The sequence below is a fragment of the Girardinichthys multiradiatus genome, chromosome 9 (genome assembly GCF_021462225.1).
Source record: "Girardinichthys multiradiatus isolate DD_20200921_A chromosome 9, DD_fGirMul_XY1, whole genome shotgun sequence".
Classification (NCBI taxonomy): domain Eukaryota; kingdom Metazoa; phylum Chordata; class Actinopteri; order Cyprinodontiformes; family Goodeidae; genus Girardinichthys; species Girardinichthys multiradiatus.
This window is the reverse complement of record NC_061802.1, coordinates 32,683,672-32,709,233: the sequence shown is the minus strand read 5'-3', so window position 1 is coordinate 32,709,233 and position 25,562 is coordinate 32,683,672. Positions and strand designations below refer to the sequence as shown.

Sequence of the window (25,562 nt, the reverse complement as noted above, 5' to 3'; positions counted from 1 at the left end):
TTTCTCATTGTAACTTGGATTAAATAAATCTACAGCAGTTAAAACGAAAAATCATTCACAGATTTTGCATATGAGTTTTGTGTCAACAGCTGCTCTTTTCATATTAGTTTAACTACAGTGTACCCAAGGAGCCACTGATTTTTGAATGTGATTGGTTTTTTATGCGCAACAGTATGATAGGCATTTTAAAACTTGTCAAAGACAATTCATTTCTGTTGATCAAGTTAATTTTTAAAATTTTTCCCCAGAACATAATCAGCCTAATGACTTTATAAGAAAACCTAGTCAGGAAAGCTTTCTGGTTAATTAAGCTCTAGTTCGTAGAGTCAAAATGGTCAAAAGAAAAGCCCTGTCTTCAAAAACAAAGCTTGAAGAACAGCCACTGATGAATGTGTTACACCATAATGGATGAGCAGTGAAAACAAATTTGGCTGTGTTTGCCATTCAATGACTTGTAACTATGCCTGTTTAAACAATGACTGTTAATTCTCAACACACATAGCACAGCATTCCCTCCTGACTCTCCACTTGTGTAACCTCCCTTTCCATCTCTGCTTCTGCTGACAGATCTTCCACATGACCTACGACCTGGCCAGTGCTGTGATGCGAATAATCAACCTCATTGCGATGATGCTGCTGCTGTGCCACTGGGATGGCTGTCTGCAGTTCCTTGTCCCCATGCTGCAGGATTTTCCGTCCGACTGCTGGGTCTCACTCAACAAGATGGTGGTAAGCAGTATGCCTTGTTTCTAAGGTGCTTCTTAATCACCTCATTCTGGAAATTGCAGATGAAAAATGCTGGGCAACAAATCAGCAACAATCAAAACATGGAACACATTCTCTACTGGAGCAAAGTGGAGAGCTAAATGCAGCCAAATTAGGAAATTGAGCTTCACCCAAAGATGAGTGTTCACACATGCATGCAAAGACATATACAGGACTGCTAGTAAAACACCCACCTACAAGGAAGAGAGGAGATGGTGAAAAAAATCCCACTTTCATTAAATGCTGTCCTTTATTCTCATTTGGGGTGTCTCTTTTCTTTAAGCTATATGTCCGTCCATGTCATTATTCTCAAAATAGATCTGACCCACATACAGAAAAACACTCAGGAGAAAAGGAATAAATAAGATAATGTTTTTATTGTGTCTCAAACAATCAGGAAACAAGAATGGACGAATCAGCAACTGTACGGGAAGAGGGGAAGAGAACTGGTGAGAACAAGGAACTAAATGACACTGAGCTAAAGACGAATAATTCTTATAATCAAGAGAACAGCTTACTAGAAAGGTGTGGTCAGATCGCCAGGGGTTGAGGGATTCGGGATCCAGGTTGTGTACGAGCTTGGAGCAAACATGTTGGAGGGTGGACAGGGTACGCTTACGGCTTGATCCAGGAGATGAAAGTAGCAGGAAACTGCCAGCTTGATGCGAATCCAAACGAAGTCAGGAGATGGGAAACGAAGTCCTCAAAACGTAGGTACTCTTGGTTATCCAGAAAACTTCCAGACACGTAGTCAGTGCTTAGCGAAGTAAATCCAAAGTTCAGAGTTTCAAGGAGCATAAACAAAGTTACATGAGGTCGAAGAACATAGCATAGATTTATTGTTTGGCTGAGCTTGTTACCACTGAGGGCAAAAGTCACTGGAGTCACTGGAGAGCACTGGCTTTATCTGAGATACATAGAATGTAGGGTGAATGTGAAGACTTGCAGGTAAATGAAGGTGAACAACAGAGGGACTAATCACATTCTCTATTTCATAGTGACCGATGAAACGAGGCGAAAGTTTGCGAGACATATATTTGAGGGATATATCCCGTGCTGTCAACCCACCCTTTTGTCCATTCTGGTATTCAGGTGCAGGCCGGCGTCTTCGGTCAGCAAAACGCTTGTTTTGCTCAGCAGTGCAATGTAGGGTTTGGACAGTGGTGTTCCAGATGGATTTGCAGCGGCAGACATGCTGGTGGACAGAAGAAATCGTGATATATTTTTCTTCAGCAGAAAACAGGGCCGGCTGATAACCAAGAGTGGCTTCAAATGGGGAATGACCAGTAGCTGACGAAACGTGAGAATTCAAAGCATACTCCACCCAAGGTAGGTATGACCACCAATCTGAGGGGTTTGTGGATGTGAGACATTGTAAAGTGGTCTCCAGTTGCTGATTCAATCTTTCAGTTTGGCCATTGGACTGAGGGTGATAACCTGAGGTCAATGAAACTTTAGATCCTAGGACTAGACAAACTGTTTCCAAACCTGAGAGATGAACTGTGGGCCTCGGTCGGAGAGAACGTCCTGCGGGATTCCATAAAGATGAAAAACATGTTTTGAGAGAAGTTTGGCTGTCTGTAGGGCTGACGGAAGCTTCCTGAGGGGAATGAGATGACATGCCTTAGAGAAGCGATCCACAATAGTGAGAACTGTTGTCATACCTGAGGAAGGGGGAAGTCCAGCAACAAAATCCAAAGCTATATGAGACGAAGGTCGATTCGGGATGCTGAGGGGTTGGAGAAGGCCCGCGGGGCTGGTTGCTGGACTTATTCCTAACACAGGTTGCACAAGCCTGAACAAACTCCTTCACATCTTTATGCAGAGAGGGCCACCAAAACCTCCTTTGAACTAAAGCAATAGTTCTGCTAACACCAGGATGGGCAGAAAATTTAGATGAGTGTAGCTAATCGATTAGTCGGGAACGTACTTTAGACGGAACATAGATGCGGTTTGGTGGTCTATTGCCAGGATCAAGTTCCTGTTGTTGAGCCCTAAGAACTGTGTCTTCCATCTCCCACCTGACTGCCCCAACTGGACGGCAGGTTCCTTCATGGAATCATCAGAGGCAAACTGTCTGGAGAGGGCATCCGGTTTTGTGTTCTTAGGTCCGGGCCTGAAAGAAATACATAAATCAAAACAAGAGAAAAATAAAGACCACCGAGACTGGTGTTGGTTAAGTCTTTTAGCTGACTGAAGGTAGGCCAAGTTCTTATGATCAGTCCAGACTTGAATGGGATGTTCAGCCCCCTCAAGCCAGTGGCGCCACTCTTCAAGAGCCAGTTTTATGCCCAGCAGTTCTATGTCCCCCACGTCATAGTTCCTTTCTGTGTTACTGAACCTATGGGAGAAAAAAGCACAAGGATGAAGTCTCCCATCCTCTGAGTTCTGAGACAAAACCTCACCGACACCAATGTCAGAAGCGTCGACCTCCATGATGAACTGTTTTGTAGAATCTGGATGGACCAAGATGGGGGCTTGAGAGAACTTCTCTTTTAGAGCTTGAAAGGCTGCTTCAGCTTCCAGTGACCAGGAGAATGAGACCTTAGAGGAAGTTAATGCAGATAAAGGTGCAGCGGTAAGACTGTAATCCTTAATGAAACGTCTGTAGAAATTTGCAAATCCGAGAAAACATTGTAAAGATTTGCGGGAGTCTGGCACCGGCCATTCTAATACTGCTCTGATCTCCTCAGGATCTGAACGTACATGTCCATCCTCAAGGATGTAACCCAGAAAAGTGATGGAAGACTGATGAAACTCACACTTTTCTGCCTTTACAAACAGGCGGTCCTCCAGAAGGCGTTGCAGTACTTGGCGAACGTGTCTTCGATGCTCCCGAACATCTTTTGAGTAGATCAATATGTCATCCAAGTATACGAAAACAAAAATGTTCATAAAATCTCTGAGCACGTCATTGACTAAAGCCTGGAACACAGCAGGAGCATTACATAGTCCAAAAGGCATGACCAAGTATTTAAAATGGCCTAACGGCGTCTTGAAAGCCGTTTTCCACTCATCCCCCTGGCGGATCCTGACCAGATGGTAAGCATTACGGAGATCTAACTTAGTGAATATAGTGGCACCATAAAATGGTTTGAAAGCAGAGGAGAGGAGGGGAAGTGGGTGCTTATTCCTAACGGTGATTTGATTTAAACCCCTATAATCAATGCAAGGACGTAGGGAGCCGTCCTTCTTCCCTACAAAGAAAAAACCTGCTCCGAGCGGTGAGCAGGAAGGCCGAATAATTCCTGCAGACAGGGAGTCATTTATATAGTTCTCCATAGACTTCTGTTCAGTGCGTGAGATGTTGTAAAGTCTACTAGTCGGCAGGGCACACCAGGAAGAAGGTTGATCGCGCAGTCATAGGGTCTGTGAGGTGGTACAGACAGGGCCTTATTTTTACTAAAGACTCCCTTTAGGTCATGGTATTCTAGTGGCACATGAGACAGATCTATTACCTCATCCTCTTTATTGGCTTGATGAGGTGGACTCGGGGAGAAGGCAGATTGGAGACAGGATGATTGACAATTTGTGGACCAGAACACAACACGGCACTTAGACCAGTCTAAATTTGGATTATGTTTCTGCAGCCAGGGAAAGCCTAAAACTAAGGAGCCTTGTGACACAAGAAAAACAAAAAAAGACGTCTTCTCTCTGTGATAACCTGACAATAACAATTCTATAGGTTTGGTCCGCTGAGTTATTTGCTGTAGTTTCTTACCATCTAAAGCTAGAACAGAACATGGGGAATCTAGTGGTTCTACCTCAATACCTGCCTGGTTTACCAACTCTGTATCTATAAAGTTCTGTTCGCAGCCAGAATCTATCAAAGCAGGTAAGGTCAAGGTACGCTGGTTTACTATGATTGTAGCAGGTAAACTGAATCTGGGGGTCTTACTAATCTGTGTGCGGTCCACCAACCCCCCCTTCAAAGCTGGTGGACCCTGTCTTTTAGTGGCCCAGGACACATAGGACAAGTGGCTACAAAACCACAGTAAAAGCACTGTTTGGAGGATCTGTGTCTCTGTCTCTCTTCTAGAGTGAGACAGGTACCTCCCACAAGCATGGGTTCAGGATCAGGAACAGGTTGCTGCAGTTGGACCTAAACATTGGGTGGATAAATCCTCTTCGTTTGAGGTCTGTAAACCACCCTTTCTGCTCTGGCTCTTCTTCTTTCTCCAATTCTGTTGTCAACTCTGGATGCTAAGGAAATAATTTCATCTAACGTAGGGGGTTCATCAATTAAAGCTAGCTTATCTTTTAATGAATCGTCCAGGGCGTGCAAAAACGTAGTCTTCAAGGCTTCACTATTCCAACCAGAAGTAGCAGCTAAAGTACAAAACTCGATAGCAAAGTCTGTAATAGGTCTATGATCCTGCTTTAGGGCTCTTAACTGTCAGCCAACACTAGATTTGTCTAAGACAGGGGAAAAAGTAAGTTTAAACTCTTTAACAAAGTCCTCAGAAGTAACCCCAAACTCTCTGCAATCAGAAAACTGGGCCTCAGCCCACTGTAGGGCCTTGCCTGTCAATAATCCAATAACATATGAAATCTTTGCATCATCATGGGGAATGGAACAAGGGGATTAGTTGAAACCAGGGAGCACTGAAGCAAAAATCACCCACAGCTACCCACCTCACTGGAAAACTTTTCAGGGTTAGGGGAAGTGACATTACGAAAATGAGGTAGCTGTTGAGATTCCGGTAGTGCGGTAGCGCCATCTATGGGTGTGGTGGACTGTGTACCTATGGTCTGTTGCAGCATGGAGGCAATCTGCACTAGCTGTTGGTTAGTTTGAAGTTGTTGCTCTGAAAGATAACGGAGAGTAGAATCATGAAAATGGATTTGGTTTGTGTGTTCAGCAAGAGTTTTACAGAGTGCTTCTGCTGGGGTTCTGTCATTATTCTTGAAATAGATCTGACCTACATACAGAAAAAAACTCAGGAGAAAAGGAATAAATAAGATAATGTTTTTATTGTGTCTCAAACAATCAGGAAACAAGAACGGATGAATCAGCAACTGTACAGGAAGAGGGGAAGAGAACTGGTGAGAACAAGGAACTAAATGACACTGAGCCAAAGACGAAGAATTCTTATAATCAAAAGAACAGCTTACTAGAAATGTGTGGTCATATCGACAGGGGTTGAGGGATTCGGGATCCAGGTTGTGTACAAGCTTGGAGCAAACAGGAATGAGTCCAGTGTGCAGATGTTTACATTGGAGGGTGGACAGGGTACGCTTACGGCTTGATCCAGGAGATGAAAGTAGCAGGAAACTGCCAGCTTGATGCGAATCCAAACAAAGGCAGGAGATGGGAAACGAAGTCCTCAAAACGTAGGTACTCTTGGTTAGACAGAAAACCCCCAGACACGTAATCAGTGCTTAGTGAAGAAAATCCAAAGTTCAGAGTTTCAATCTGCGAAGGAGCATAAACAAAGTTACATGAGGTCAAAGAACAAAGCATAGACTTAGTGTTTGGCTGAGCTTGTTACCACTGACGTCAAAACACTCTGGCTTTGAAGTGCTGGCAGGCTCCTGCTTAAGTACTCCTCAAAGTAATCAGTGGAATACAGGTCCTTCTCAAAAAATTAGCATATTGTGATAAAGTTCATTATTTTCTATAATGTAATGATGAAAATTTAATATTAATATATTTTAGATTCATTGCACACTAACTGAAATATTTCAGGTCTTTTATTGTCTTAATACGGATGATTGTGGCATACAGCTCATGAAAACCCAAAATTACTATCTCACAAAATTAGCATATTTCATCCGACCAATAAAAGAAAAGTGTTTTTAATACAAAAAACGTCAACCTTCAAATAATCATGTACAGTTATGCACTCAATACTTGGTCGGGAATCCTTTGGCAGAAATGACTGCTTCAATGCGGCGTGGCATGGAGGCAATCAGCCTGTGGCACTGCTGAGGTCTTATGGAGGCCCAGGATGCTTCGATAGCGGCCTTTAGCTCATCCAGAGTGTTGGGTCTTGAGTCTCTCAACGTTCTCTTCACAATATCCCACAGATTCTCTATGGGGTTCAGGTCAGGAGAGTTGGCAGGCCAATTGAGCACAGTGATACCATGGTCAGTAAACCATTTACCAGTGGTTTTGGCACTGTGAGCAGGTGCCAGGTCGTGCTGAAAAATGAAATCTTCATCTCCATAAAGCTTTTCAGCAGATGGAAGCATGAAGTGCTCCAAAATCTCCTGATAGCTAGCTGCATTGACCCTGCCCTTGATAAAACACAGTGGACCAACACCAGCAGCTGACACGGCACCCCAGACCATTACTGACTGTGGGTACTTGACACTGGACTTCTGGCATTTTGGCATTTCCTTCTCCCCAGTCTTCCACCAGACTCTGGCACCTTGATTTCCGAATGACATGCAGAATTTGCTTTCATCCGAAAAAAGTACTTTGGACCACTGAGCAACAGTCCAGTGCTGCTTCTCTGTAGCCCAGGTCTGGGGAATGTGGCACCTGTAGCCCATTTCCTGCACACACCTGTGCACGGTGGCTCTGGATGTTTCTACTCCAGACTCAGTCCACTGCTTCCGCAGGTCCCCCAAGGTCTGGAATCGGCCCTTCTCCACAATCCTCCTCAGGGTCCGGTCACTTCTTCTCGTTGTGCAGCGTTTTCTGCCACACTTTTTCCTTCCCACAGACTTCCCACTGAGGTGCCTTGATACAGCACTCTGGGAACAGCCTATTTGTTCAGAAATTTCTTTCTGTGTCTTACCCTCTTGCTTGAGGGTGTCAATAGTGGCCTTCTGGACAGCAGTCAGGTCGGCAGTCTTACCCATGATTGGGGTTTTGAGTGATGAACCAGGCTGGGAGTTTTAAAGGCCTCAGGAATCTTTTGCAGGTGTTTAGAGTTAACTCGTTGATTCAGATGATTAGGTTCATAGCTCGTTTAGAGACCCTTTTAATGATATGCTAATTTTGTGAGATAGGAATTTTGGGTTTTCATGAGCTGTATGCCAAAATCATCCGTATTAAGACAATAAAAGACCTGAAATATTTCAGTTAGTGTGCAATGAATCTAAAATATATGAATGTTAAATTTTCATCATTACATTATGGAAAATAATGAACTTTATCACAATATGCTAATATTTTGAGAAGGACCTGTAAGTCGCACCTATCACCCAGCACACCTGAGAACTCCAGCACCGTCTGAAAACACTGAGCACATCAAGCAAGCACAAAAACACAAACACAACCCAGATCCTGACAGTCCATGTCTAGGAGTTTCCTTCAAAATCATTGTTCACAGACTGGAGAGCAGCTAGTTAAAATTTTGACTTACTTGAAAAGCTATTAGCTAAAGAGATAAATGAAAAACATAATTAAAAGCTAGTTCAGTAATGGATTATGAAATTTTTTAAATTATTTGCAACATGAGAATTTATTTAACCTCTTTAATCTGTAAATTCTCAGTTAGATTTCATATGTTAGTTTAACACTGCAAACCAGTGTGTTTTTTTTGTCAGTTTTGTCCAAAGTAATAATCTTCAATCAACCATTAGAATGTCGCCATAGCCTCTTTATGTATCCAGCTCTGCCATACTAGCTGCTGGACTCATAAAAAATAACATAAATCACAAATGTTGACACAAAGGCAAATGAAAATGCAAAAAATACAAAGCCTCAGGAATTGACTTTAACACTTATGATTTAAACACCATTTAATCAGATTTGTCATTCTGCCTTAGGGGGTAACAGACTAGAAACTGATGGCTGATATGGAGGCCAGTTAAAAGTTGGTAAGTGTAAACTGTACACCAGCATGGTGTGTCACTTGGTTTGTAGCATTTTGTCACATTATTATATGACAAAAAAGCTACACAAACAGAAAAAATTTATTCTTAAAGCTTTGATGTTGAGAAACTACAAACCTGAACACAAACTTGTTTTCCAGAAAAGTACAAAGTACAATACCTTTGTATTGTACTTTGTACAATACAAAGAATACTTGTACAATACTTGTACAATGCAAGTATTCATATCCATTTTCATGTTTTGCCATGTTACAACCATCAACTTCATTGTATTTTATTGGGTTTTTATGATAGACCAACACAAAGTATTGTATAGTGTTTAAATGCAACACAAATGATATTCTTGGTTTCCAAAATTCTTTCCAAATGCTTTTTTTAATAAGTGAGTGAGCTGTACACTGCTCTCTTTACAGTGATTTCCCTAAATAAAACCCAGGCCACCCCACTAATTAATAAATATATTCAATACAGGTGATGGCAGCATTATGCTATGGGGATTCTTTTCTTCGGAGGGACAGGGGTGTTAGTCGGAACTGATGGATGGGGTTAAATGGGGGAAATGCTGAAAAAAACCTGTCAGAAACTGGAAAAGATGTGATACCAGGGCAGAGGTTCACCTTTCACCATGACAACGACCATAAACATACAGTCTGAGCTACAATGGAGTGGTTAAGATAAAAGCATATGTGTGAGCACGGATAAATTCAATGTCCATACCAAAATGTGATCAAGAATATGTATTAAGAATTAAAAATTGATGTTTACAGGCCCTTTTCTTCCAGTTTGCTGAGTTAAGCTGTTTTGCAAAACAAAAGCGAAAGATTTCAGTCCTTAAAACTGCAAATAATTACCCAAAAAGACTTGCATCTGTAGGTGGTTCAACAAAATATTGACTCAAAGGGGCAAAAACAAAAACATGACACACCTTTCAGACTTATATTTGTATAAAAAAAGTAAAAACCATGCATCAAATGTTATTCCACTTCACAATTATGCACACCTTTTTGTTGATCTATCACATAAAATCAACCAATATAATATAAGCTTGTAGTCATTAAATGTTGTCTATTCAGCACTTGAGTAACAGATCATATTAATATCCCTAGCGCTGAGGCTCATGGGTATATGACATGTTTAGTTCTTATTGAACACAGAGGTGGCGTTCAGTTTGCGAGCAGCTTTAGAAAATAAATAAACAAATCATGTAGTTGAGAAATGAATAGTGTGTAGCTGTTGAAAACAGATAATTAAAGTCTATGGGATACACACATATTACTGGCAGGAAGCATGTGTTGTAAAGCAGTGGTAAAAGAAAAGTAGCTAGGTATTAACGGGAAATGAAACAGCTTCCTAATATTCATTTGAAATAGAATAATGACCCCCTCTGTTGAATCAGACAGGATAATTCCTCCTCTGTAGCTTTTTAAAGCTGCCTGACTGTTATCCCAACATCCCATTTTCTGAGAGGTAACCCTCTAGTTTTGGCACACAAATTCAAGACAAAAAGGCTACTCACAAGTACGATGACAAAATAGTGTTTGCTCGGATAGGTGTGTCACCATATGTGCAAAAGAAAAGGAGAGAGTCCTTAAACAAGCCTCGTATCGTAGAATCTGAGGCTGTTGTCCATGTTTATATGTCTGTGTTAATATCTGATTTCTATTGGTATTCAACTCTACTTTCAGTATTACCTTCTGCTGATGTGGAGGTTTTTCAGTATCAGAGACGGGTCAGCTTCCACATGGCTCAGTGACATTTGAGTGTTAAATGTCACTAAATGGTGAAAACACTTTTCCTGCAGTCACACTTAGAGTCCCTTACAAAAGTACTCACAATCATTGAACCTTTTCCACATTTTGTCACATTACGAACACAAATATTATTTTTAGTTGAATGTTATGTAATAGACCAACAGAATTTAGTGCATAGTTGTGAAGTGAAGGGAGAAAGGGTGAACGGTTTTCAGCTCAGTGAGATAGTATGGAGAGCGTCTGTGAACAGCATATTTCAAATCTTGCTGTAAAGTCCCAGTTAGACTTTCACTGGGAAATGCCAACAAACTGATTTGCTTTGATCTAAACAAGTAATTCTCAATATCTTATGACAAACACAAATCACAATTAGACAATTTAGGTTTCCTGTGTTGTGTCATAGAAAAAAACCTGCAGCAAATTAAATAAACTTTCATATCCAATTGCCCTGAATGATTGGTTGAAGGATTTAGACAATTTTTTTAGTTAAAACCTCTGAGTTTGCAGTTGAAAAAATTATCAGAAAAGACGGAGGAAGTTGAAATCACATATAAGAAAGTCAGACGTTTCTCACTAACTTTTATCCTGAAATCCAGCGCAACTGCTTTGCATATAAAACTGTAAAAAAGCTGTTTATTTATTTGTTTATACAGAGTTTGAAACTACCAAATGCAGAGAAAATACATTTTCGTTGATAACTTTGTATAGCTAGTAGTACTGATGTCATTCCTTGTATCTCTGGTGTATATTTAGTGATGTATTTAGTGGTTCAACCATGTTTTTTTCTTACCACTTGTCCGTAAAAGCCAGACTTTTGCAGTGCATGACTAAGAGTTGCGATGTCAACAGATTCTCCAACCAAAGATGATGATCTCTTCAGCTCCTCCAGATATAGCATGGCCCTTATGGCTGCTTCTCTGATTAATGCTCTCTATTATCTGCCTGTCAGTATAGGTGGAAAGCTATTTCTTTCTCTCTGCTGGTTTGGTAACTTCTGAGGCAGTTAGCTGCACTGAATTTTGTTCAGCGCTATGAGAGACTTGGTGGTGTTTTATGTTGCTTAATCAAATAAAATCCTGTTAAAATACATGCAAGTTTGCTGTCAGAGCATAACAATATTTGGAAAGGCTCATGGTGTAAAAATACATTTCCAAGACAATGTTTAATCCCTGTGATCCTCATGGTTCATCTCAGGCTGATGGTCTGCCTGCTTCTGCTCGACATTGGCTGGACTGAAACCTGCTTCTCATTTTTCTTTCACACATTCACTTTTTGACTTAGACACATATAGCACAGCTCAAACTCTCTGCAGAAGCATGTGGTTTGTTTGGCATGTCTTTTTCTTGCTACATGCAACTTTTGTGCTTTTTGTAATGTGTGAACATCATTCTCACTTACCAATCAAATATTGATACATAAACAGCATGAACACACACGAGACCAGATATGCATGATCTGTTTTATGGGGATGATGAGAGGTAGGTTTTATTTTCCCAGTCACATTACCTCAGCCTGATTGGCTGTTCGATCGGTTAATTAGACTAAAGCTGTTGTCCCCCCCCCGTCCCCCTATCTGTATGCTCCATTTAGAAACCAACTCCTTATTTTATTGCATAAGAAGAAGAGTTGTTGTAACAACTAATTTGTTTATGCATCCGTGTTTTATTCAGTCACACAGAGATGCACTTTACAAGCGCACTCATGTTTTCAAAGCTAATAAGGATATCCTCTCTTAATTCAGTTACTGAGGTGATCTGTCATTGTGTGAAGGTGCTGCTGTGTATTTGTGCAACTAATGACTGCCTTCCAGGACCCGGCAGGTACTCATGATGCTGATTTAAGACAGACTTCAGTAATGCTGCATTGTTTGCTTGAATACAATTTAGTTGCTGTGAGTTGTGTATCATGGCAATGCTACATAGTGAGCCAGAAAAAATGATTAGACCCTAAATTTGTTTACATGGTAATTAATTGGTGAACTGTGGGTAGTATATAACCTGTGAGCTAATGCCATCTGGTTTAAAGACAAGTTTGAGAAGGAAAGTTGTAAATATGGCAAGTACATGCTATCATAATTACCTGGTTATGGTGAATTATTTGTGCATTTATCAGAGATGACCCTAATAGGACATGTCCCAACTGCACCCTATGGAATGGGTTAAATTCAGAGGACACATTCCATTTCATTCAGAATGTACAGTTGCATGACAAATAAAATAAACATTATTGAACTTTGACCATACAATATAAATTTACATTCAAAATAAAAAAGTTACACTCTTAGAGATACAAGGCGAGATTATCTGACAGAAGTGATACCATAAAAAAAACTGAGCAACAGAAAACTTTTAAAATGTGCTAAAAACAATCCTTAAGGACATCTGTTTCAAATGCAAACTGTAAACTGGAGTGTAGAAATTTTTGAAAGCCATACAGTGAACTGTTACTGTGTATTTGAGTTGATTGCCTTTATGGCTGTGAGAATGAAACTGGATGTGCAGTTCTGTTTCGCCTGCCTGATTGTACAAGCTGAATGTTTTTGTGTTCAGGGTGTGAAGTGTCCTTAATGATATTCTGGCTCTGCAAAGCATGAATAATATGGCATTGTTGTCCAGTTAAACCAGAGAGCAGGCAATGATGAATATACCAGAATTAATAATTCCATGTGCTAAATGTTCAGTGTACCACATGGTCAGGCACTATGATAGAATATGTTGGATCATAATGTAAAAGCTGACTATTAGTGCATTTTTCAGATCAATACTTTAGTGTCCCACAGGGAAATTTGTCTATTAAACAATCAACTGTTTTCATCTTTAGAGGGACTTTCCATAGTTGAAAATTGACTCTTTGTTGAGTTATGGCATGTGAAAGTATTGCCAATTATCTTTCTTTCACAGTGTCACTGCTTTACAAAAGGTTTACCTCATTCTTAGCACAACCAGATGTGAAAAGTTGCTTTGAGCTTAAGTCATATGGCTGCAGTTTACATCATCAAAAAATCATAAATGCACATGGTTGCACTTCAACTAACCATTTCCTAGTTCTATGTTTGGTATTTAGACCTTTACAGAGCACAAGTTAGGGCCTATAGAACATGAGAGTTCATATTAGCCATGTTTCTTCATAGAAAAAACTCACTTTGTGCAAATTAAACCTGTGAAGCAGATTTTTCTTGCCATCAGAAAATATAGACAACAAATAGTTCCACTTGCATGGCTGGATCTTCATTTTGCTGAAAGCGCACGGAATGACGATAGGTTATTGCCAATCTTGAACCTTTTAGGGCTTAAAACTAAAGCTGTGAAACTGGTGAAATGCAACCAGCTAAGAGAAGTAGAAAGTTTGTAGTTTTTAAATGTGGTGAAACCTTACCATGCATAATGAAATTGTCAAGTTGAGGTCAGTACCAATTTGATAATTATGCAGAAAGAATTTAAGGTTTCACACCATTTGCAATGTCTTATGACAAATATTAAATTTTTCTGTGTAGCTTTTTAGACATATCACCAAATTTCCAAAAGAAAACTGAATTTTAGATGGCTTTATTAACCGATTAAAAAAAACGCCCAGAGCAACATCCTGGCATGTCCTATTCATTGTGAGGTTATCCTGTCCTTCATGACAGAATCTCAGAAGCCCAATCAGGTAAAACAGGAAATACCAGTGCACAACAATTGCCATGTCTCTTCAGAGACATCTTGTTAAAATGCAAACCTTGAAGCATCAGGCAAAGATTAGCAATCTTAAAAAAATCATTTTGGATTACTTAATATAGTGAAATATAAGAAAAAGATATTTCTATCATAATGTTAAAAACTAATATGTGCTGCACTTAAAATGCCTTGCAAAAGTATTACATCAGTTGAACTCTTTTTTGTCATAATACAAATTCCAGTGAAATACATTTCACTGGAATTTTATGTAAAGTAGCGCAGGATTGGGAAGCAGAAGGCTGTGATTTTCTTGCGTGTGCTGTGCCTTTGTAATTATCTCCCTTTAGTCTCAAATAAGAGGAGAGGGTCTTAAACAATCACCTTAAGAAGTCACTTCAGTGTAAATGAAGCTGATCTCTGAAGGTCTCAGAGGTTTGTTGGAGAACATTAGTCAACAATCAGCATTCTGAAAAACAAAGGACACATCAGGCTAGTCTAGAATAAGTTATGGTGAAGTTTCAATCAATCTTAGGTCATAAAACAATATGCATCTTCCATAACACTGTTCTTCCTTGTCCGAAAATAGAAAAAAAGGATGCCATCGTTTCAAACCTATCAAGACAGTGCAGGGCACCTAAACTGACAGGCTAGAAGAACATAAATCAAAGCAGTAGCCAAGTGGCCCATGGTAACTCTGGAGGATCTGCAGACATCCACAGCTTGGGTGGGAGAATCTGTTCACAGGACAGCTAATATTTGTGGTCCCTACATCTGGCCTTAATGAAAGACAGGCAAGAAGACAGACATTTTTTAAAGAAAACCTTATAAAGCCCAGTTTGCGACAACCCATGTAGGATACACATCTTGTGGAAGAAAGTATTTTGTGTTCTGCACACAAACATCCATGTGTGGCAGAAAACTAACACTTCATATCACCCTGAATACAGCATCCCCAGTGGTTAAACATGGTTGTGGCAGAATCATGCTGTGGGGATGCATTTTCTTTAACAAGTAACTTGGTCAGAGTTGAAGGAGAAATAGCTGGCGATAAACACAGAGTGAGTCCTTAAAGTCCTGTTAGAAGCTACAAACTCTTTCCCGTGAATGTTGGTTCTACAAAGTAATGACGCAGGGGGCTGAATACAAAGGCACACCACAGATTTCAGTTTTTTTTGTGCAAAATTGTGAAAACCATATATCCCTTTCCTTCTGACACACATTTATCAATGTATATGTTTATATATATGCAAATTGTATCAGGTCGGTAGTAATAAATATTAAAATGCACTGTAAATTTGTAAATACAACCAATAACATTATTTTGTTTTTATCTCTAGTTCAGTATTTAGATTGGACCCTCAAAGTGACACAAAGTTATTGCTGTGGTACTTAAATCAAAGACATTTTTGGTGTTCTGTGCAACACTCATAATTTTTCAGATGCCCCTGCAGACAGCAAGCTATCCTGAGATCTATTATATCCATTTAGTTTTAAATTATGAATTCAAACATTGACCCAATGGCTCTAAATATTGAATCTTAACACGTTATTTTAGCAAAGTTTATGTATTAAAATTCTAAATGTGTTTCATTTTAAGTAAAACAAACTCCGTGTCAGTTTTAGACATACGTCTCTCTGCCCTGACACAGAGCAAGCACATAGTCACATACCCACATATGCAAATCCTCAGAGTTGAAGAGCATCCACCCAGACAAGTCTGCCAGCATGCACACACAGTCACTATCCTAGAACAACGCCACCATGCATCATCCATGTCCCAAAGTCCCTTTGTGCTCCTCCCTAAATGTATTATGTACAATTAGCTATCATCTGTGTAGCTCACTGAAGACCGATAGCAAATAAAATAAACACAAGAGTTAATTTCATTAGTTTTTTCTGCCTTCCCCCTGCTTTCACACAATGTAGTATCTCTGTAGAATTGGTTTATTGTGTTACTCTGAACTTTGTAATTTCCTACAGTAAGAGACAGCTGTGCACTCTGTCGGTTTAATCAGATGTTAATACAAACTTAGTCACAAACAGACTCGTTGCAGCAGCCTACCCTGTGTTGTCTCCTGTAGCGTTTTATATTCAGTCACATATAGCTGAAGAGCTCAACATTCAGTTGAAAATACATGTATTTATTTGTTACACTGTCGAGATTCAGACTGAAATATTTCACCGCATGTTTTCATTTTTTAATCCTGATCCTGGGAGAGTTTTCTCCCCTCCCTTACCAAGGTCCTTACTGTGTGTTGTGGCAAAATAAACTCAGCTTCTCCTCTAGTCTCACTTGTCCTAGTTAGTTGTTCTAAGCTTCTAAGTTTGTGGGCTGACTTTAGGTGTGGAAAGATTTTGAACAGCAGCTCTTTTTGTGTAGCTTTTTTCCTAGTTTTGAACATCAACACACACCTGCTTTACTTTATCTACATGTTCTGAGAGTTTTTCCCCACTGAATAAATGTACTGTACTTTGGGTTGGGTTTTATTTATTTATTTATTTCCTCCACATCTTTTGCCAGGAGTGCCAAGAAATGCAGACAACATATATATATACATATATATATATGTATATATATATATGTATATATATATATATATATACACATATATATATATGTATATATATATATGTATATATATATATATATACGTATATATATATATATATATACATATATATATATATACTGCTCAATAAAATAAAGGGAACACTTAAACAACACAATCTAACTCCAAGTAAATCAAACTTCTGTGAAATCAAACTGTCCACCTAGAAAGCAACACTGATTGACAATCAGTTTCACATTCTGTTGTGCAAATGGAAAAGACAACAGGGGGAAATCTTTGGTGATTAGCAAAACACACTCAATAAAGGAGTGGTTCTGCAGGTGGGGACCACAGACCACTTCTCAGTACCTATGCTTTCTGGCTGATGTTTTGGTCACTTTTGAATGTTGGTGGTGCTTTCACACTCGTGGTAGCATGAGACGGACTCTACAACCCACACAAGTGGCTCAGGTAGTGAAACTCATCCAGGATGGCACATCAATGTGAGCTGTGGCAAGAAGGTTTGCTGTGTCTGTCAGCGTAGAGTCCAGAGCCTGGAGGCGCTACCAGGAGACAGGCCAGTACACCAGGAGACGTGGAGGAGGCAGTAGGAGGGCAACAACCCAGCAGCAGGGCCGCTACCTCCGCCTTTGTGCAAGGAGGAACAGGAGGAGCACTGCCAGAGTCCTGCAAAATGACCTCCAACAGGCCACAAATGTGCATGTGTCTGCACAAACGGTTAGAAACCGACTTCATGAGGATGGTGTGAGGGCCCAACGTCCACAAATGGGGGTTGTGCTCACAGCTCAACACCGTGCAGGACGCTTGGCATTTCCCAGAGAACACCAGGATTGCCAAATTGGCCACTGGCGCCCTGTGCTCTTCACAGATGAAAGCAGGTTCACACTGAGCACATGTGACAGACGTGACAGATTCTGGAGAGACCGTGGAGAGCAATCTGCTGCCTGCAACATCGTTCAGCATGACCGGTTTGGCAATGGGTCAGTAATGGTGTGGGGTGGTATTTCTTTGGAGGACCACATGGCCCTCCATGTGCCCGCCAGAGGTAGCCTGACTGCCATTAGGTACCGAGATGAGATCCTCAGACCCCTTGTGAGACCATATGCTGGTGTGGTTGACCCTGGGTTCCTCCTAATGCAGGACAATGCTAGACCTCATGTGGCTGGAGTGTGTCAGCAGTTCCTGCAAAATGAAGACATTAACGCTATGGACTGGCCCGCCCGTTCCCCAGACCTGAATCGGATTGAGCACATCTGGGACATCATGTCTTGCTCCATCCACCAACGTCACGTTGCACCACAAACTGTCCAGGAGTTGATGGATGCTTTAGTTCAGGTCTGGCAGGAGATCCCTCAGGAGACCATCCGCCGTCTCATCAGGAGCATGCCCAAGTGTTGTAGAGAGGTCATACAGGCACTTGAAGGCCACACACAATACTGAGCCTCATTTTGACTTGTTTTAAGGACATTACATCAAAGTTGGATCAGCCTGTAGTTTTCCCACTTTAATTTTGTGTGTGACTCCAAATCCAGGCCTCCATTGGTTAATAAATTTGATTTCCATTGATGATTTTTGTGTGATTTTGTTGTCAGCACATTCAACTTTGTATAGAACAAAGTATTCAATGAGAATATTTCATTCATTCAGACCTAGGATGTGTTATTTGAGTGCTCCCTTTATTTTTTTGAGCAGTGGATATATATATATATATATATATATATATATATATACAGTACAGACCAAAAGTTTGGACACACCATCTCATTCAAAGAGTTGTCTTTATTTTCATGACTATGAATATTGTAGCTTCACACTGAAGGCATCAGAACTATGAATTAACACATGTGGAATTATATACTGAACAAAAAAGTGTAAAACAACTGAAAATATGTCTTATATTCTAGGTTCTTCAAAGTAGCCACCTTTTGCTTTGATTACTGCTCCACACACTCTTGGCATTCTGTTGATGAGCTTCAAGAGGTAGTCACCTGAAATGGGTTTCCAACAGTCTTGAAGGAGTTCCCAGAGATGCTTAGCACTTGTTGGCCCTTTTGCCTTCACTCTGCGGTCCATCTCTGTAACGATGATGCAACTCAACCAGAACCCAAAACGCAGCCAGACAAGAGAATGGTTAACCAAAAGTTTTAATATAAAAAATAATAATAATAATTGGGTAGAAGAGGTTCCACTGAAGAGGTCAGACAGGAAGGACAGGAATGGAGGTTTATCAGGGAATTGAAATCCAGCCGGGGAGGAAGGGGAAGTGGACAACAGGAGGTCTTGGGGGTTCCAGGAACAAACAGGAGACAGAGAATATTTCCACCAACCAGATGCAGAAGCGGGAGACAATCCAAGGTAAAGCACTGGAGGGTTTCAGGCAGGGATAGTCCAGTAATCCAGAGACAAAGTCAGAGACAGGCAGGTTTCAGCAACGTGAGGTCAGGACTTTTCCGAACAGCAGAAGGACAAGGCAGAAATCTGTGGTCAAAAAACAGGCAGGATCAGATAACCAGAAAAAACTCTTGAAACATGAATCAAGGCTTGAAAGCTGTGACAGAGGCAACAGACGATCTCGCACTGAGCTGGTGACGAGCAGCTGATTAAATAGGAGCAGCCCAGTGCAAGTGAAGGCAATGAGTAATCAGCACAGTCAAGGTGAGCTGAAGGGCTGGAATCATGACATCACCCCCTCCTCAAGGGGCGGCCCTTGACGCCCCTCTGGGCTGGTCCGGATGTCGGCGATGAAAATCGCGGATAAGGCCCTTATCCAGGATCAGGCGAGAAGGTATCCAAGACCTCTCCTCAGGACCATAGCCCTTCCAGTCCACCAGGTATTGGATGCCACGGCCCCAACGTCAGGAACGTAGCAAGCGTTTTACAGTGAAGACAGGGGCTCCATCTATGAGTCGGGGGGGTGGAGGGGGTCTGGAAGGAGGGCAAAACCTGGATGACCTTACAGGTTTGACCTTGGAGACATGGAAAGTGGGGTGCACACGTAATGAAGAAGGTAGACTGAGACGCACAGCTAGTGGGTTAATGACCTTGGCAATAGGAAAAGGACCCACAAAACGGGGTGCCAACTTGCGATTCTCTACCTTGATGGGTAAATCCTTAGTGGATAACCAGACCTTCTGACCCACCAGGTATCTTGGAGCTTGGGATCTGTGACGGTTGGCATTACGGGCATAGACAGCTGAGGTCTTGCAGAGAGATGCTCTGGCCTTTCTCCAGACTCTGAGACAACGACGTGCTGTTAAATGGGCAGCAGGAACCTGGGTAACCCCTTCCTGAACAGAGAGAATAGGCGGTTGATAGCCATAAACAACATGAAATGGTGACAGACCTGTGGCACTTGATGGCAATCCATTGATGGCGTACTCCACCCATGGTAAATTCTGTGACCAGCGACTGGGAGCATCCATGCATAGGATGCGTAATTTGGTCTCAACTTCCTGATTTATCCTTTCTGTCTGGCCGTCCGTCTGAGGATGGAAACCTGAAGAAAGGCTGACGTCAATGCCAAGAAGGGTGCAAAACTCACCCCAGAAACGGGAAATGAACTGAGGTCCTCTATCTGAAACGATGTTACGGGGAATGCCATGAAGTCTAAACACCTCTCGGGTTATTACATCAGTGAGTACAGGAGCTGAGGGTAACTTGCGGAGAGGAATGAGGTGGGTCTTCTTGGAAAATCTGTCAACCACAGTGAGGAGTACAGTGTTACCATGAGAAGGAGGTAGGCCGGTGACAAAATCCATAGAGATGTGGGACCATGGTCGGTGTGGAATAGGAAGAGGCCTTAGTAGACCGGCTGGAGGGCGTCTTGAGGGCTTAACTCTGGAGCAGGTGGTACATGCTGACACAAACTCTCGCATGTCCTTTCTGAGTGTGGGCCACCAGAAACCTGACTGGACCACTGCCAGGGTCCTAGTAATACCTGGGTGACAGAAAAGTTTAGAGCCATGACAGAACTGAAGGACTTTAGACACCATTTCCTCAGGAACATACAGAAGTCCCTTAGGACACTGAACAGGAGGTGGTTCTCTCTGATGACTCCACAGAACTATAACCCTTGATAAAATGGCGGTAAAAATTGGCAAACCCAAGAAAACGTTGAAGTTCCTTCAAACTGGATGGGTCAGGCCACTCCAGGACTGCAGCCACCTTTGAGGGGTCCATGTGAATTCTGCCAGGAGCTATGACAAAGCCCAGAAAGGATACAGATGATTGATGGAATGAACATTTCTTGGCCTTAACAAATAGTTTATTTTGGAGAAGCCTGAGAAGAACCTCACAAACATGTTTGATATGGGTAGAAAGATCCTTTGAAAAAATTAAGATGTCATCAAGGTATACAAAAACAAATCTGTTTAGCATGTCCCTTAAAACATCATTAATCAATGCCTGGAAGACGGCTGGGGCATTGGTGAGCCCGAAAGGCATGACCAAGTATTCATAATGACCTGAAGGGGTGTTAAAAGCTGTCTTCCATTCGTCTCCTTCTCTTATGCGGACCAGATGGTAGGCATTATGCAGATCCAGTTTGGTGAAGACAGTACTACCTTGAAGGAGCTCAAAAGCAGAAGTCATGAGAGGTAGAGGGTATCTGTTCTTAACTGTAATTTCGTTTAGACCTCGATAATCGATGCATGGTCTAAGTGAACCATCCTTCTTGCCAACAAAGAAGAATCCTGCACCTGCAGGAGAAGAAGACTTTCTGATAAGTCCTGCCTTGAGGGCGTCAGAAATGTATTCCTCCATTGCCTCTCTCTCAGGACCTGTAATGGAATAGATTCTGCCTCGAGGAGGGGTAGTACCAGGGAGAAGGTCAATGGCACAGTCGTACTCTCTATGGGGTGGTAGAGAAGTGGCCTTAGATTTGTTAAATACCTCACACAAATCATGATAAATCTTAGGGACCTTAGACAAGTCTGGATAAACAAGGTTGATCTCACGGGGAGATGTCATGATAGGGGCTTCCCTCAAACAATTAGTAGAGCATGATGGCCCCCAAGACTGAACCTCACCAGTGAGCCAGTTGATGACTGATTGCCATTTTTCCTGTTCTTCTGTACAAAATAGTTGGTCTTGGGTCTAAACTTTGAATGGGCCACTCTAACGCATGAATAAACCTCACCTTAAATTATTCCATTGTAGCTCTGGCTTTATGTCTAGGGTTACTTTGCTGCTTGAGAATGAACCGGGTTTTATTCTAGGGTCACCGTGTATTTAGCTTCATGCATCGTTTCATCAACTTGGACCAGGTTTTATTTTACTCTTGAAGAAAAGGATTGTTACAGCCTGATGCTGCCCTCCACCATGGTTCACTATGGGGATCGTGGGATCAGAGTTTGATGTAGAGTTAGTTTTCCACCACACATAACATTTGTCTTACTTTGTGTTGGTCTGTGACATAAAATCTCAATGAGAGACATAAAGTTTGTAGTTGAAATAATACAAAATGTCAAAAAGGCTCAAAGACAATTCTCTCTTTTTGTTTTTCAGAAAGCTGCATCTCAGTCTTCTTATCTTTCATTTGTTTAACATGTCATGTTTGGTACATTTAAAATAAATCCCAGTGGAACAAAAACTTTCATTTAATTACTGTGCACTTATTTGTGCCTACACTTCGCTCTCAAATCTATGTGCTCGACAGTAAAATGATAAAGTTTGAAACAGAGACAGACAGATGCAGCTGATTACAGTAGAAAGTATATTTCTGTGCTCTAAGGGTTCAGGTTCCTAATCCTGGCATTAATCCACCTGCAATGTGGCAGCCTGCAATATAACAATAACAATTTGACATATTTTCCAAATCTGTGGCAGTGCAAGTGAGCCTTAGTTTAGAGCAGGGTGTGCAAGACATGACTGAAAATCCCATATATACATACAGGGGTTGGACAATGAAACTGAAACACCTGGTTTTAGACCACAATAATTTATTAGTATGGTGTAGGGCCTCCTTTTGCGGCCAATACAGCGTCAATTCGTCTTGGGAATGACATATACAAGTCCTGCACAGTGGTCAGAGGGATTTTAAGCCATTCTTCTTGCAGGATAGTGGCCAGGTCACTACGTGATACTGGTGGAGGAAAACGCTTCCTGACTCGCTCCTCCAAAACACCCCAAAGTGGCTCAATAATATTTAGATCTGGTGACTGTGCAGGCCATGGGAGATGTTCAACTTCACTTTCATGTCCATCAAACCAATCTTTCACCAGTCTTGCTGTGTGTATTGGTGCATTGTCATCCTGATACACGGCACCGCCTTCAGGATACAATGTTTGAACCATTGGATGCACATGGTCCTCAAGAATGGTTCAGTAGTCCTTGGCAGTGACGCGCCCATCTAGCACAAGTATTGGGCCAGGGGAATGCCATGATATGGCAGCCCAAACCATCACTGATCCACCCCCATGCTTCACTCTGGGCATGCAACAGTCTGGGTGGTACGCTTCTTTGGGGCTTCTCCACACCGTAACTCTCTCGGATGTGGGGAAAACAGTAAAGGTGGACTCATCAGAGAACAATACATGTTTCACATTGTCCACAGCCCAAGATTTGCACTCCTTTCACCATTGAAACCGACGTTTGGCATTGGCATGAGTGACCAAAGGTTTGGCTATAGCAGCCCGGCTGTGTATATTGACCCTGTGGAGCTCCCGACGGACAGTTCTGGTGGAAACAGGAGAGTTGAGGTGCACATTTAATTCTGCCGTGATTTGGGCAGCCGTGGTTTTATGTTTTTTGGATACAATCCGGGTTAGCACCCGAACATCCCTTTCAGACAGCTTCCTTTTGCGTCCAGTTAATCCTGTTGGATGTGGTTCGTCCTTCTTGGTGGTATGCTGACATTACCCTGGATACCGTGGCTCTTGATACATCACAAAGACTTGGTGTCTTGGTCACAGATGCGCCAGCAAGACGTGCACCAACAAATTGTCCTCTTTTGAACTCTGGTGTGTCACCCATAATGTTGTGTGCATTTCAATATTTTGAGCAAAACTGTGTTCTTACCATGCTAATTGAACCTTCACACTCTGTTCTTACTGATGCAATGTGCAATCAATGAAGACTGGCTACCAGGCTGGTTCAATTTAGCCATGAAACCTCCCACACTAAAATGACAGGTGTTTCAGTTTCATTGTCCAACCCCTGTATGTAATAGTAACTAAGCCAAGGATGTGGTGATTATGCTTTTAATTATAAACATTTCAAACTATAGTGGCAACTTTCTATTTTCAGTTAGAAGGATTAGCCACTGCTCTTACTGGACTGATTCAGCTTGAAGGCTCAAAACCTGCCACTGAATTTTTTACTTTACAGCAGTAGTCCAAATACCCTCTTTTTCTTACAGTGCGTCAGATCACCTTCATAAATGGTAATTTTCAACCATTTGCACCTCTGCAAACACATCCTCTTTCTCCTGCTTCAGAACCAAACACATTTGAATCTCAAATTTCATGCAAATGAGGCTGGAAAAACACAAATCAGATAAGAATCTACCCAATCAAACGACTTAAGGGCTTGTGAGTTTTCGAAGAAGTACCCTTCATACACATGGGTCCCCTTCAGGCAGCATGTTCACGGTAACTGTTTGAGAGGGGGGGTGTGAGGTTCCAGTGGTGTCTATGGAGGGCTGTCTAATGAGTCCAGCATGAGAGAATTAGGGCCGACTTAGTATGTAAGCACCAATCAAAGGAGAAATAGAGAAGGCAGCACAGGCTCCTCATTAACTACTCTATTCTTACATCTTCTACTTGGCAGGGACAAGGCAAGGCCGCTCAGCGATGATGATTAGACCCTCTCAGAAACCTTACCCACTCAGCAGATATAAAGCCATAGACTTTACCAGGCATTTCTCACTCATGAAACCTCTCATTTCCTAATGTATCCTCTCTTTCGTCACTTCAGTCACACTTGTACATGCATTTGCTGCTTCTTCGTTAGAGACTTTAACCACTGCTAATCATAAGATTGGATCTCTTAATATCAAACCAAAAACCGTACCTTCATCCATCTGACCAATTTTTCCCGCTCTCCAACAGAACGACTCATGGAGCGAGCTCTACTCATTTGCCCTCTTTAAGGCCATGAGCCACATGCTGTGCATTGGATATGGCCGACAAGCTCCAGAGAGCATGTCAGACATCTGGCTGACCATGCTCAGTATGATCGTGGGTGCGACCTGCTATGCCATGTTTATTGGACACGCAACCGCGCTCATCCAGTCTCTGGATTCATCGAGGCGGCAATACCAGGAAAAGGTAGATATGCTGTCACAAAACACTGCAGACGTTATCTAGAATCTCCAAAAAATATGATTAAGTTAACAAATCCAAGCATAGATTCAGCACAGGGCATCACTATTAGACACTGAAATGGATTTTACTAAAAATGGACCATCTCCACTTAGTTCGCTTGGACACTGACAACACTACGATCCTGGTTGAAGATCCTGGTCAGTTAATTTGATCTTTTAGGTTTGTTGTCTATTTTCCCATTTGTTCATCAAAGCACTGTTATCTGTACATTTTTTGTATTTTCAGTACTGGCTAATACATACATATTAATTAGGGCTGTTATTTTGTCCTTGTACACATTTAATTCATACGTACTTTTAGTCATCTGTAGCCGGGTTTAACGGGACATTGCATATCAGTCAGGGGACCTTTTGTACCAGCTTTGACAATTTAAAGCAATTTTCTATTTTTTCTCACAGTGTTTTATGAGGGAAATGTGGCTATATGATTTCATCATTTTAGTTTGATCAGACATCATCATCTGTCTTATAAGAGTGATTTGACCCAAACAGGGATCAGAACACAAATAAATGGAGAAAGGGAGTCAGAAAATCATATACCAGTTAATTAAAGATGTTATTCTTCAGATATTTGCAGTTGGGGTTGTTTTATAAAAATTTTTTGCTCATGATGACAAGATTTCTTAAAATGTGTCAATACCTGAGCTAATACTGTGCTGTAAATTAGTGAGAAATAGTAAACTTTACACTGTAGTCTCTGTGTAAATGA

At 41.4% G+C, this 25,562-nt stretch overlaps 1 protein-coding gene across 1 annotated transcript in view; it reads left to right on the top strand.

Annotated features, from left to right (window-relative positions):
- The window catches only part of hcn2b (hyperpolarization activated cyclic nucleotide-gated potassium channel 2b), a 78,423-nt gene that overhangs the window by 10,763 nt on the left and 42,098 nt on the right, over positions 1 to 25,562 (top strand). Inside the window, exons 3-4 of the mRNA XM_047375113.1 lie at positions 568 to 729; positions 24,579 to 24,797. Coding sequence (XP_047231069.1) covers positions 568 to 729; positions 24,579 to 24,797 — 381 coding nt within the window. The remainder of the gene's footprint in view (positions 1 to 567; positions 730 to 24,578; positions 24,798 to 25,562) is intronic.